General features: G+C 37.2%; 1 protein-coding gene across 2 annotated transcripts in view; it reads left to right on the plus strand.

Moving 5' to 3' along the window:
- The window catches only part of Nlg4 (Neuroligin 4), a 735,191-nt gene that overhangs the window by 301,068 nt on the left and 419,391 nt on the right, over window positions 1-14,732 (plus strand). For both annotated transcript variants that reach the window (XM_067789474.1, XM_067789484.1), the window contains exons 6-7: window positions 1,009-1,442; window positions 12,315-12,746. In XM_067789474.1, coding sequence (XP_067645575.1) covers window positions 1,009-1,442; window positions 12,315-12,746 — 866 coding nt within the window. The remainder of the gene's footprint in view (window positions 1-1,008; window positions 1,443-12,314; window positions 12,747-14,732) is intronic.

The following is a 14,732-nucleotide window of genomic DNA, read 5'->3' on the forward strand; positions in this document are numbered from 1 at the left end:
AAAATATTGAGGTCCAATCACGGTGAGATTCACGAAGGTTTTCAGTCTTTCGCACAAAACTCTTAACAATATATATATTATGAGGGCTGATTCCGCGACAGTTGGCGCAGTTTATGGAATCCACTTTTTGTGGACTGTGGAAAAAAAACCATAGATTCCAATCTTCAGGCATCCACTCGTCCGACGATATTTTGCAAAGTTCCTAGTCACCGTATTTCAATAGCTCCGCAGGCAGTCCAACGTTAGTACCTCATTGCAACAGTTTTTTATCCGATTTTCACTAGAATTAGACCAAAATAAAGGAAATAGAGCGCCATATCCTCAATTTTTGATTTAAAAAAATTATCTTTTTGTTTTACTGAACCAAACTATAGCAAAATCAAAAAAATGTCATTCAGCTGTTGATAAGATATGTAGTAGGTGGCGTTGCGAAACAAAATAATTGATCTTATGGCCACTTGAGGAAAGAAGAATCGATATTATGATCTTTTCATATTGTCATCATTTCAATTGACTTTGTGACCATTCGAAGTGGTCATAATGTCAATTGACACTACTGTCGTTGACCATGTGTCACGCTAATTTTTTAACACATTCTTACTTCAAAGGCAAAAAGAAGAAATTTAATGAATTTTAGCTTAGGTTCAAGCACTCTATCGTATTTTATTTATACATTTTACAGCAGTTTACATGTAAACGTTCCACTGTGCATCGTCGTTGTGTTTCAAACAAAGATGCAATATACAAAATTTAAACAAAAGAAAAAATACACAAACTTACCTAAAAGTAGCTGACGGAAAATAAATTGCGCTAATAAAGTGGCAGAGTGTAAAGTTAAACGTCTACAAAATGAAAAAAAAGAAAAAAATGTATACAATGCACCAAAGCAAGAAAAAACAATAAATAAAATTTATTTTAATTTTACCTGTACACTTTAAAAAAAAATTATTCATTTGCTGTGTCTTGTTTCATCCATTTTTACTTTACTTCATTTTATCTTTACAACAGGTTTTCTAAACGCCAATCCCAGCCCTCAAGATCATGCGCGTGTTGCCAATTATGGTCTTATGGATCAAATAGCTGCCCTACATTGGATACAACAAAATATAGCAAAATTTGGTGGTGATCCAAATGCAGTCACTTTGGTGGGGCATGGTACTGGTGCAGCGTGTATTAATTTTCTTATGACGTCACCAACAATGGTACGTGGTTTATTTCATCGTGCCATACTCATGTCTGGGTCGGCGCATTCATCATGGGCTTTGGTGGAAGATCCAGTATTTTTTGCCGTCAAATTGGCTAAAGAAGTTAATTGCTCCATCCCGGATGATATGAATAAATATCATGAACAAATAGTGGATTGTTTACGTGATGTGCTTCTGGAAGATTTGTATGCTGTGGATATACAAGCGCCGAATTTTTTGACAGCATTTGGACCATCGGTAAGTATGAGGAACAAAAAAATGGTGTTGTGTTAAGTATAAATATTTTGTATGGTATACGATTTTTTGGATCGATAGGTAGTATAAATATAATGCGATACTCGACATTATATTGTTTTTTGTTTAACAAATTTTATTAAGTAGCCCCTCTAGGAAATGCGGCTTTCACACAAATTGACCTTAAGCCTCAGTTATGTAGGTATAATGGCTGCGAGCCAGGTCACAAAATTAACTAATGAAACCCGTTATAATGAGTTGCTTATAAAATCAAGCATATTTGTAAAACCTTTTAAGATAATCTACCCAGCCTCTCCATAAAGTTGCTTCCAAATGATCTTTGACGTGTTAAAGCTAGAGAGGGGCTTTCACAAGGAAGTGTTAGCAGTCTCTTTGGTAGTAACGTCTTTAAAATTTCTGCCTTACTCCCAATAGCCGGTGCAGACACTTACTGGACAAGGCTGCAGGCCTATCAAAATGCTTCACTCAGAATTGCCACGGGATGTCTCCATATGACGCCTGAATATCACCTTCATAGCGACGCTAAAGAGCTCAACATTAACCGTCCTGTTCATAGATGGCTACCCGGGTTCCTTTTGCATATTCTAAACTGTTTTTACATAATCTACAAATAGATACGAGTAGCTAGGATACCCGGGTACTACTCGTAGTTCTCACATTTTTACGTAATCTACAAATAGAAACAAGTTAAAATTTTGTGGCATCCTATGGGAATAAGTTTTCTACAAAAAGGAGAAAACATTTTTTCAAATATACTTTCATAAAGATGGTTTTTTTAATAAATTAGTTTTTTATGACTAGTTCTCATGGCTGAGATACCCCGGTACCACTAGTAGTTCTCACGTATGAACTGCCTTGTGGTAACCGTGTACCCAGCCATGCGACCTAAGAAGAAAAATAATTCATGACCAGGACGATTAAAGAGCGCATTGAAATTCTGGACACACAGTTTTTGCTTAATTTTCACAAAACAGGACAGTTTAGCAAACAACTGCTTGATCTAGCCCAGCCTACGAAAGTGTTAAAATACATCTCCATAGGCGCTATGATGTGATCCGGAAGTCGCTGACACAGCCGCTTGATCCAGATGAGCATGTGAAGGTCCTGGGCCAAGTTCACACAGAATCGGTAAACGCTTTTGCCAGGACGAACGCGTTGAGCCCCGTTTTCAATATACACTATCCTTCTCTTGCAGAAGAAGAAAGCACCCTACCGAGGGAGATACGAGTCACCGTGGCTCAACTTTTTTATGGATACTGTAACAGGTTAAACTCTAACTTTTCTGGAACATACCGTGACATACGTAATGTATCTGCAACTTGCGATGTGTCCTCATATGACACCAACCATCTTTTCATTTGTAATGTGGAACCTATACCTCTAACACTAACCTCCCCATGGTACACGCCTGTTGAAACCGCTAGTTTCGTTAGACTCCCGTTAGAGGACTTTGATGACAATTTGTGAGCGTTCGTGCCCAATGAGTGGGCCGAATCTTTGTTTGCACAACAACAAAAACCGGTGCCGACCGCTATGAGGTTATGGATGTCGGCTGTAGATAAACTGAGCAGACCCCTTATCCTTCTGTAATTGTAGTCTTCCTATTGTGCCCTTGTAATTGCGCAGCTCGTAGTGATTTGCCACATTTGCAGAGTTTTGCACATGTCACAATTTTGAACTTCCTTATTGTTGGTGTTATTATTGTTGTTTTTAGCGATAAAGATAATCTCCATAGGTTTTGTGTAGTGTAATCGATGTTGATAGTCCTTTGTCGAATATAGATCCTGTACGTTCCGGTAACTTCCTTCTTGGGATTAGATAAAGCAGCAAGGAAAAAAGTAGACTTTGCAGTAAATTAGGGCAAGGCGAAGTACTTGCTGTCGTCCAAGAAATAGTCGGCGCATTCGCTTCTTGGCAGCCACGTTATTGTTGACTTACAAAAATCGCGACTGTAAAGGATTTCATTTATTTGGCAGCCGGAATTAACAGTAAAAAATATGTCAGCTTAGAAATCAAATGGAGAATATCTTTTGCCAACAAGTGCTAAAGTCCTATCTCGTTAGGTAGAAATCAGGCTCAACAAGCCGCTCATCACACCCGTCCTGATGTATGGATCGAAATCACGGACGGTGTCGAGAGAAGATGAGATGGCTTTTGCAGAGTTCTAGAGAAAAGTTCTCCGGAAGATTTATTGTCCTCTCCATGGTGCCGTTGTTTACGGGCTAGGTCATGTTATGCGAATGGACGAATAGGAAAGAGGATATCTCCACTGAGTTGGGAGAAGCTTCTAGGTCACCCCAGTCCCCCCACCCTATATCTTTATGAGGAACATGAGGTCGCAAAGGTCTCGGGTGTTATATATATGTACATTTGACACATTCATATTTGTAACAGGATTTGCGTTGCTTAGGTGAGGTTTACAATTGGGTTGCGGATGCTGTGAGTTGCGCTTTTCAACCCAAATTTCCCTCTTGGCTGCCCACGAGAGTATGCCTACCTCGATGCTGTTTATTCCCTCATTTCCTTCCGTTGAACTCGATTCCCCATGACCCGGAATCCAGATAAGAGATACATCCAGATTTTCCAGGAGGAGGAAGATTTAACCTCTCTTGTTAAGAAACAACCAAAATCGCTTAGCAATTAATGATGATGAGGATGATGATGCTTATGATGTAGATGATGATGATGATGAAGACGATGATCAGAATGATGAAATATTTCTCTAAAAATTGTATGCGTCATTCCTACATAAACCCGATGCCGTTAAATGTACATATATTCCATACTTCATCCGTTGACATATTATCCGTCAGCTCTTTAATAAACAAGACAAACAGTTTGGTTTTGTTGATTTACTTTTTATTGCCTTTTCGGCACTTTGTGTTTGCTCTCATACAAAAACATTTGTAATACATCATCTTATGGCGTGGCATAATATATATTAGACTGGGTTGGTCCCCATACAAAAAAAAAGTTGCTAATGTCCGCCCCTAAATTGGGCGATGATGTTGAAGGGTTTCGGAAAAATTTTTTTTTATTTTTTTGATCCTTCGAAATACAGCCAAAAAGGTTTTTTCGTTGTAACTTGGTTATTTGACGTCCGATTTTTAAAATTGATATGTCATTACTTTGGCTTTGATAAGCTTCACATTTCCGCTTAATGTCCTTTTAAGCTATGAAGTCGTTTTCACATGATTAGGTCAGCTAACAAAATTTTACTCCCCCATATGTATGTATTTTTTCTTACCAAACGAAAGTACTTGAAAATTCAAGAAAATGTTGCTTTGAAACCATATTACTAAAATAATAAAGAAGTTATAACACTTTCAATATTTTTTGCAACATTTATTTTACCTGATTCTTATTATACCTAGACCTGAAACTCATGATATTTTTAGAGGAAAAATTGCAGTTTGCATTGAAAAGTTAATAAAGATATGCCAAATATCATGAATAGGGGAAGTCAAAGTAAATAAGTGAGTCAAACCCGATGTTTCGTATTTATAATAATAACACTATGCGACAAAATCAACTTTTTTCTGGGTATTGGACAAACCCACTTTTTCATAGAGATTGAGGCTTAAGTAAACAAAGTACTATCTCCGTTTTTCGAAATTAGCCTCCAAAAAATAGATATCAGCTTACGAAGTTCGAAGTTCGAAATTCTATATTTCGAAATTTAATTTTTTTGTTAACGCGTTCAGCAAATTGAAAAAGTAAAGGTGAAAAGTCAGAAGTCAGAGTCTGACTGTATTCAGGAGTCAGAGTCTGATTTTCACTTCGTATAACAGCTGTTATACTAAATTTCTCAAAAAAAGAATCCAGCCCTTCTAATATGGGAAAAGGGCAGACCACGCCCACATTTTTACTTGTTCAATTTGCTGAATGCGTTAACAAAAAAATAAAATAAAATTTCGAAATGTAGAATTTCGAGCTTCAAATTTCGTAAGCCGCTATCTATTTTTTGGAGGCTAAGTTCGAAAAACGGAGATAATACTTTGTTTACTTAAGCCTCAATCTCTACAAAAAAGTGGGTTTGTCCAATACCCAGAAAAAAAGTTGATTTTGTCGCATAGTGTTATTATTATAAATACGAAACATCGGGTTGGACTCAATTATTTACTTTGACTTCCCCTATTCATGATATTTGGCATATCTTTATTAACTTTTCAAAGCAAACTCTGCAATTTTTTCTCCAAAAATATCATGTGTTTCAGGTCTAAGTATAATAAGAATCAGGTAAAATAAATGTTGCAATAAATATTGAAAGTGCTATAACTTCTTTGTTTATTATTTTAGTAATATAGTTTCAAAGCAACATTTTCTTGAATTTTCAAGTACTTCCGTTTGGTAAGGAAAAAAAACATACATTAGGGGGGGTTAAATTTTGTTAGCTGACCTAATCATGTGAAAACGACTTCACAGCTTAATAGGAGATTAAGCGGAAATGTTAAGCTTCGTAAGGCTAAAATAATGACATATCAATTTTAAAAATCGGATGTAAAATAACCAAGTTACAACGAAAAAACTTTTTTGGCTGTATTTCGAAGGATCAAAAAAAATTTTTAAAAAATTTTCCCTCAACATAATAGCCGTGTTTTTTAACACGCGCGTATACGTTTCGTTTGCGCGTGTAAAAAAACGCCTATCTTCGCTTAGATAATGCTTAGCGACTGTGGTTAAACAACTAGCTACAGCAACAGGGTGTACCGAAAAGCGGAGACGCAACGCTCTGATGGCCATAGGGTAAAACATATAGCTGAATCAGTTGCGATGAATTGTTGACACATAGAATACATAGAATTAGTGTAGAGGGTGAAACAAAGACACATATTTCAGTTACATCTGAGTATAATGCGTATTGAAATTTAGTAGGACAAAATTTATGCGCAGCAATTTCAGAGGTGTATTTATAGTTTGTCGCTTAGCAGTCAATATAAAGTTTAAGCGTAAACGGATATACGCGTGTTAAAAAACACGGCTAATCTTCAAATTTAGGGGTGGACATTAGCAACTTTTTTTTCGACCCAGTCTAATATATATATATATATATATTTTTCATGAGCACTTCTTCCATCATTCCTGCCCTGTACTAAAGAAAAAAATGGTATGGCATTTTTTGTTGTTGTTGTATTAATGTATATGAGTCTAAATAAATCACACTTAGGTTAAAATGACGTAAAACACAACTAATTCTTTTTCGTGTTCTTTTATTTCATTCTACTTTAAAATAAATATTTCAATTAAACTTAAGTAATAAACAAAAGAAGGGGACTCGTCTTTAGGAGGACTTTCTTTAATTGAAAAAAAGGTGATAAGCATATTTATACTCAGTTGAGCAGAGCTCACAGAGTATATTAAGTTTGATTGGATAACGGTTGGTTGTACATATATAAAGGAATCGAGATAGATATAGACTTCCATATATCAAAATAATCAGGATCGAAAAAAAATTTGATTGAGCCATGTCCGTCCGTCCGTCCGTCCGTCCGTCCGTTAACACGATAACTTGAGTAAATTTTGAGGTATCTTGATGAAATTTGGTATGTAGATTCCTGAGCACTCATCTCAGATCGCTATTTAAAATGAACGATATCGGACTATAACCACGCCCACTTTTTCGATATCGAAAATTTCGAAAAACCGAAAAAATGCGATAATTCATTGCCAAAGGCGGTCAAAGCGATGAAACTTGGCAGATGGGTTGAAGTTATGACGCAGAATAGAAAATTAGTAAAATTTTGGACAATGGGCGTGGCACCGCCCACTTTTACAAGAAGGTAATTTAAAAGTTTTGCAAGCTGTAATTTGGCAGTCGTTGAAGATATCATGATGAAATTTGGCAGGAACGCTACTACTATTACTATATATGTGCTAAATAAAAATTAGCAAAATTGGATGAAGAACACGCCCACTTTTAAAAAAAATTTTTTTTTTAATTTAAATTTTAACAAAAAATTTAATATCTTTACTGTATATAAGTAAATTAAGTCAAAATTCAACTCCTGTAATGATATGATGCAACAAAATACAAAAATAAAAGAAAATTTCAAAATGGGCGTGGCTCCGCCCATTTTCATTTAGTTTGTCTAGAATACTTTTAATGCCATAAGTTGAACAAAAATTTACCAATCCTTCTCGAATTTGGTAGGGACATAGATTCTATGACGGTAACTGTTCTCTGTGAAAATGGGCGAAATCGGTGGAAGCCACGCCCAGTTTTTATACACAGACCACCGTCTGTCCTTCCGCTCGGCCGTTAACACAATAACTTGAGCAAAAACCGATATATCTTTACTAAACTTAGCCCACCTACTTATCTGGACTCACTTTATATTGGTATAAAAAATGGCCGAAATCCGACCATAACCACGCCCACTTTATCGATATCGAAAATTACGAAAAATGAAAAAAATGCCATAATTCTATACCAAATACGAAAAAAGGGATGAAACATGGTAACTGGATTGGTTTATTGACGCAAAATATAACTTTGGAAAAAACTTTGTAAAATGGGTGTGACACCTACCATATTAAGTAGAAGAAAATGAAAAAGTTCTACAAGGCGAAATCAACAGCCCTTGGAATCTTGGCAGGAATAGTGTTAGTGGTATTGCATATATAAATAAATTAACAGTACCCGACAGATGATTTTCTGGATCACCTGGTCCACATTTTGGTCGATATCGCGAGAACACCTTCACATATACATCTAAGGGCCACTCGCTTTTAAAAGCCTCATTAATACCTTTAATTTGATATCCATATCGTACAAACACATTCTAGAGTCACCCCTGGCCCACCCTAATGGAAATATCTCGAAAAGGCGTCCACCTATAGACCTAATGCCCACTCCCTCTTAAAATGCTCAGTAACACCTTTCGTTTGATACCCATATCGTACAAACATTCTAGAGTCACCTCTGGCCCACCCTAATGGCGATATCTCGAAAAGGCGTCCACCTATAGACCTAATGTCCACTCCCTCTTAAAATGCTCAGTAACACCTTTCGTTTGATACCCATATCGTACAAACATTCTAGAGTCACCCCTGGCCCACCCTATTGGCGATGTCTCGAAAAGGCTTCCACCTATAGACCTAATGCCCACTCCCTCTTAAAATGCTCAGTAACACATTTCGTTTGATACCCATATCGTACAAACATTCTAGAGTCATCCCTGGCCCACCCTAATGGCGATATCTCGAAAAGGCGTCCACTTATAGACCTAATGCCCACTCCCTCTTAAAATGCTCAGTAACACCTTTCGTTTGATACCCATATCGTACAAACACATTCTAGCGTCACCCCTGGCCCACCCTAATGGTGATATCTCGAAAAGGCGTCCACCTATAGACCTAATGCCCACTCCCTTTTAAAATGCTCAGTAACACCTTTCGTTTGATACCCATATCGTACAAACACATTCTAGCGTCACCCTGGCCCACCCTAATGGCGATATCTCGAAAAGGCGTCCACCTATAGAACTAAGGATTACTCCCTTACTCACCCATATCGTACAAACATTCTAGAGTCACCCTTGGTCCACCTTTATGGCGATATCTCGAAACGGCGTCCACCTATGGAACTAAGGATCACTCCTTTTCAAAATACTCATTTACAGCTTTCATTTGATACCCATATCGTACAAACATATTCTAGAGTCACCCCTGGTCCACCTTTATGACGATTTCTCGAAAAGGCGTTCACCTATAGAACTAAAGCCCATTCCCTTTTAAAATACTCATTACCACCTTTCATTTGATACCCATATCGTACAAACAAATTCTAGAGTCAGCCCTGGTCCACCTTTATGGCGATATCCCTAAATGGCGTCCATCCATAGAACTATGGCCTACTCTCTCTTAAAATACTCTTTAATACCTTCCATTTGATACACATGTCATACAACCACATTCCAGGGTTACCCTAGGTTCATTTTCCTACATGGTTATTTTTCTTATTTTGTCTCCATAGCTCTCAACTGAGTATGTAATGATCGGCTACACCCGAACTTAGCCTTTCTTACTTGTTTCCTTTTTTTTTGTGCGGCGCAATATCTGTCATATCATCCGAGTATTATCTCATTTCAATTGACATATTACTTGAATAATACAGTTATCATATTCCTAAAAGCAACCAATCCATTATAATTTCTGGCTTCTTTGGAAACAGTTTAGGCACAGCTGACATACGCTTGTAGATGTAAAATTTTACCTTTGTATTTGTTTATATGTGTCTGTAAATATGGTGAATGATAGATTGTGCGAATACTGGCAGTAACTCTTACCTTATTGTTCAATTTCCATTTTAGTACTATATTTTATTAAAACATTTTTTCATTGATCTGTAGTAACATTTTAGCCTCAATCGAATACAATTGGGAATAATGGCAAGGTAGGCATAGAAGTTTGACCATAGATTGTCTAATTTCTGCTGAAACAGAATATTTTATACCCTTCAACTAAACAGTTAGATGACTTGACCAATATCGAACCTATATTATGAGCGGCTTCTGTGCATATACAGGGAGCTCTTTCTGCCTCACCGCGCTATAATTACCACAGGTTCTGAAAAATCCACTAAGAAGCCAATGCGTGAACTTCCTTGTGCCCGATGATCCTTAACGTGCTTCTATTAAAACAAATCTTGCTGTGAAGGGGGTAATCTTTCTAACAAGTTTTTCCCGTATGAATCAGTATCTTGTCATCATAACGGAAATGTCAAGGGGCTCCCTCAATACAGACCACTTAGCATTCAACTTTTAAAAAACCGTGGACATAATAAACCATTCAACTTGAAGAGAAGCTCTCACGATATTAAGAATGTGTACCACTAGCCATCTGAATTACTTAATCGCATGTGAGTGTGGGAAACGAAAGAGCCAAATCAAGAAGCAAGCAAGCAAGGAACGCACTAATATGTGATCCTCCTCCCATTTGACTGGGGGGACTTTTTCATATCGGGGGTGGGAGTGCGATTTGAACGCGCACTCTTACGATCGTTGGAGTGTTACAAACGCATTCAGCCATATCATGCCTTAGTTTTAAAATATTCTTAGTATATTTCTACTACAAAAATCTTCTCAGCGAAAACTCATCGTCTTGCAGATGCCTTTTCGATAAGCTTTAGCAAAATTTTAAAAGTAGCACGACCTTTTTGAAAGAGAAGATTGTCTTTAATCTCTTCGGAGGTACATCACGCCCTGTTTTTATTTTTGTGTAATCTCTCGATGAAGTTTTAAGCTGAACCTTAAAATCCTTAAAAGTACATTGTAGCCTATGAACCCAAGAAGAGCTGAAGGATCAATTGGTACGGTTCATAACATCAATAGTTCACCAGGAGTAGCCAAGCGACTCTTCTAAATACGGTTAAGGCAGTTGTTGTAGTTGGTGCCAAAAATAGAAAGTTTTGGATAGCATTATCGATGTTAGTGGTGTTTTTCCGGATATATATCCATTACTTCCGTTAACAAATACCAAGCCCGACAATTTCAGGAACGTTTTAGAATGACCACATTGAATATTTTGGTCATCTCGCCCTCACCTACTACTTTCATGAGCAACTTGAGGTCACCAGAGCCTCCTCTGCTTAATGTGTGTATGATACATTCATATTCGGGACTTAGCATTCCACTCAGGTATGAATTGGACGTATACAAAGATATACATCAAATTACACGGCTGTGTCCCGATGAAAATATACTATGGATTCACTCAGTCTGTGTGTGGTTCGCACAGATCAGCCAGCTCAACCCGTTGGGTAGGTGAGGTTGACAATGTGGCTTTGGAATCTGTGAGTCTATAAAACTTTGTATTGCGCTTATCAACCTCTAAAAGCAGTTCACTACCCCTGGGTGCTTGCAGCCAAGTAAACTTTGGCGACAACCTAGCTATGCCACTCTGACATAATCAGTCGAGAGGCTAGCTGGGGTTTCTGCAGCATCTGATTACTATAAGGTGTGGTGGCAAGTGGGCGTCTGTCTTGGATGCGGCGCTTCAATGTACAAGCGTGTAATAATTTCGTATCAGCTGAGCAGATTGTGCGCTGCGCTTGGGACCCACAACATAAACTCAGACTCCAATGAAAAGAAGAAGGAAAGCTCTTATAATAAGGCAACCCTTTTTTATGACGACAACTGCAAACGTTTAAAGATCTATGATCAGAGAGTAAGCACCTAGTATGTCGGTTGCGTTAATGAGATTTGTGCCAATGCGCGGCTGGTTGATGTCTTCGTAAAGGCAAGTGCTGACATGAAAACAAGCAAAGAGACGCGATAGACGAAATATGAAAAAAGGACGGTAAAAAAGGCATTGTTGGTGTCACTTTCCTTGTTGGAAGAGCGAATTGTTCACTAAATGCTGTCGAAGTTCTTTAACATCTCATTCATGTGCGCCCATGCACCGACGGAGGAGAAGGACGATGAGGTGGAAGACGAATTATATCTATAATGAACGTGTAAGCAGTAGCCCGTCATAATATAAAAGTAATGCTAGTCGATACTAACGCCAAGATGAGTAAAGAAGATGTTTTTGGCACCATAGTTGGAAAGTTCATTCTTCACAAAGAAACCTTCCCAATGGGACAACACTGACAAATTCTTGGGCGCCCCAAACAAGTTCATTTCTAGGATCTGGTGTAAGCATAAAAATACTCGTCAACATGTTTTACGAATCGATGTTTATTCTGCGTGTCTGATACAAAGCTTACCTAGGTGTAAACGTTGTCTCTACACCAACGCCTATTACACAACTTAAGCTAAATTGCTGCAGTAATTACTTAACATATTTTTCTAGGATAATACATACACAAAAATGTACACCCCTTAAAATTTCTTCTACTTTATTTTAATTTAGGTTGATGGTGTTGTTATACGACCTGGACATTCAAATTTCGATATCAATGATATAATGATGCGTAATGCAAAGCGCGCATCTGTGGATGGTGGTGACGGAGGTGGCGGAATTGGTGGTAATGGTTTCTTTGGTTATGCTAGTAACACTGGTGGTGGTGGTTTTACAAGTAGCGGTGGCGGCGCCTCATCAGGTGGTGCATATTACAGTGCACTAACAGCAAATTATCCAAGTACGAGTACTGGTGCAAATCTGGGTTTGAGCAGCAATGGTGCACAGTATGATGTACTTTTTGGTGTTGTAACTGGCGAATCGATTTGGCATTTTAGTGCACACGATATACAGAATGGTTTCGAAGGCGAACGACGTGATAAAATTATACGTACTTACGTGAGAAATGCCTATAATTATCATCTCAATGAGATATTTTATACGGTGAGTAAAGTTTGCTATAATTCAGAATCCATTTTGAAGGGTTTCCTGAGAGTGAATAATTTTCTAAGAGTTTGATTAAACCTACTCCCATCACAGAACTTATTTAAAATTTTTTCAATTTCACAAGTGTGATTTATAACAGAAGCTTTTATGAAACTTTTATTTCGCGACAGAAACAGGTTCGGTTTTGGTATATAAGTCGTCAGCTTTCTTATCATAAACACAACGTAAACTTAACATTCTGTTAATAGCAGGGAGTGCAAATAATTGGTATAACTCAAACTGTTAACTAGAAAAATCATACTGCGTACGAATCGAATATTTTTGGGGTCACGTAGGGGCTATTTCCGGAACCAGTTTGGCACAATTTCTGGATATGTTCGGATAATATCGAAACTATTTCTTAGTGGGATCATTCCGGGACTATTAAGGAATTATTTTTAAGACAATTTTCTGGCGAATACTTTGTAACCATTTTGTTGGGGTTTAAAAATATACATTTGAATACGAAGTGTTATTGATTTATTATCGGCGATTGATACACTTATTATATCTTTGTTATCGATATCAACCCAAACCGGTTAACTATCGACCCGTTATAAGTATGTTAATTATTTATTGTGACGACGATGTTCACTTGTTATCGGCATCCTTTAAAGGCTAAATATTAATTGTCTGTTGAGCTATCGGCTTATAGACATGTTATCGGTGGGTTATCGATGCGTTATTGTTTTAATATTAAAGTGTTGTCAGTATTGGCGGCCACCACGGTGTGGGACTCGTTTAATATACTGAATGCCCTGGGTTCATTGAAAGCAATATCAAAATTAACATCAATCAAGAAAACGTCAATATCTTTTAGAAAAGTGTTTTAACAACAAGGAAAGTAAGTTTTGTAAGAAGCGCGGTTGGCCCTCAGCAGTGGTTTGGAACACACTAGAAGTGTATTGCGGCCAAAAAAAGTTTCTCAGCGAAGCTTCATCTGTTTGAATGTGTCGTTCTAAGTCGGCCAAGCTTGTAGGAAAAATTAAAAATAAACGTGCCACACATTGAAACAGATTACATATTATTATATTATTTTATTTTATTAAAAATAAAAAAAAAATAAATGTAAGGCGCGATAACCTCCGAAGAGATCTAAGGCCGAGCTTCTCTTCCAATTTGCGTCGTGCTCCTCTTGATTTTTCCCTACAAATTGGCCGGACGGGACCTACATGTTTTATGCCGACTCCGAACGGCATCTGCAAGGCAGATGAGTTTTCACTGAGAGCTTTTCATGGCAGAAATACAATCGGAGCGCTTGCCAGACACTGCCGAGGGGCGACCCCGCTTAGAAAAATTTTCTTCTAATTGAAAAATCTTATTTCTAAAATTTTTGATCTTGCTTTGCCCGGGAGTTGAACCCAGGGCATACGGCGTGATAGGCGGAGCACTCTACCATCACATTATTATTATATTTTATTTTATTTTATTTTATTTTATTTTTTTATTTTATATTAGAGAAAAATTTGCAAAGTTTACAAACGGCGATGGTTACTAGGACGTGTTTCTGAATTTCACTTCTTCATGAGCTAACTTCTCGGGAGCTGAGTATTGAATTCGAAATGTCCAATATTCATACTCTTTATACTACTTAGTGTGAAGGCAGATGTCTTTGACTACTTAGCCATATGAATGCCACCCTCCTCGCTTTGCAATTGGTATTTAAGTTATGCCGGTTTTGCCTTTTGTTGATATTCCTTTACTCACCATTTAGGTACATACTATAAGCCTTTTGATCCTAATTCTGTGGAATAATTATAGGCGCACTAAGACCTTAAAAACTTTATTTTATTTTATTTTATTTTGCTTCATTTTACTTAATTTTTTTTTATTTTATTTTTCTTTTTATTCTATTTTTTTTAATTTTATTTTATTTAATTTAATTTTATTTTTTATATTTTATTCTGCTTTATTTTACTTCATTTTATTTTATTTTCCTTTATT

This window comes from Eurosta solidaginis, chromosome 1, assembly GCF_040869045.1.
Source record: "Eurosta solidaginis isolate ZX-2024a chromosome 1, ASM4086904v1, whole genome shotgun sequence".
NCBI classification, from domain to species: Eukaryota; Metazoa; Arthropoda; class Insecta; order Diptera; family Tephritidae; genus Eurosta; species Eurosta solidaginis.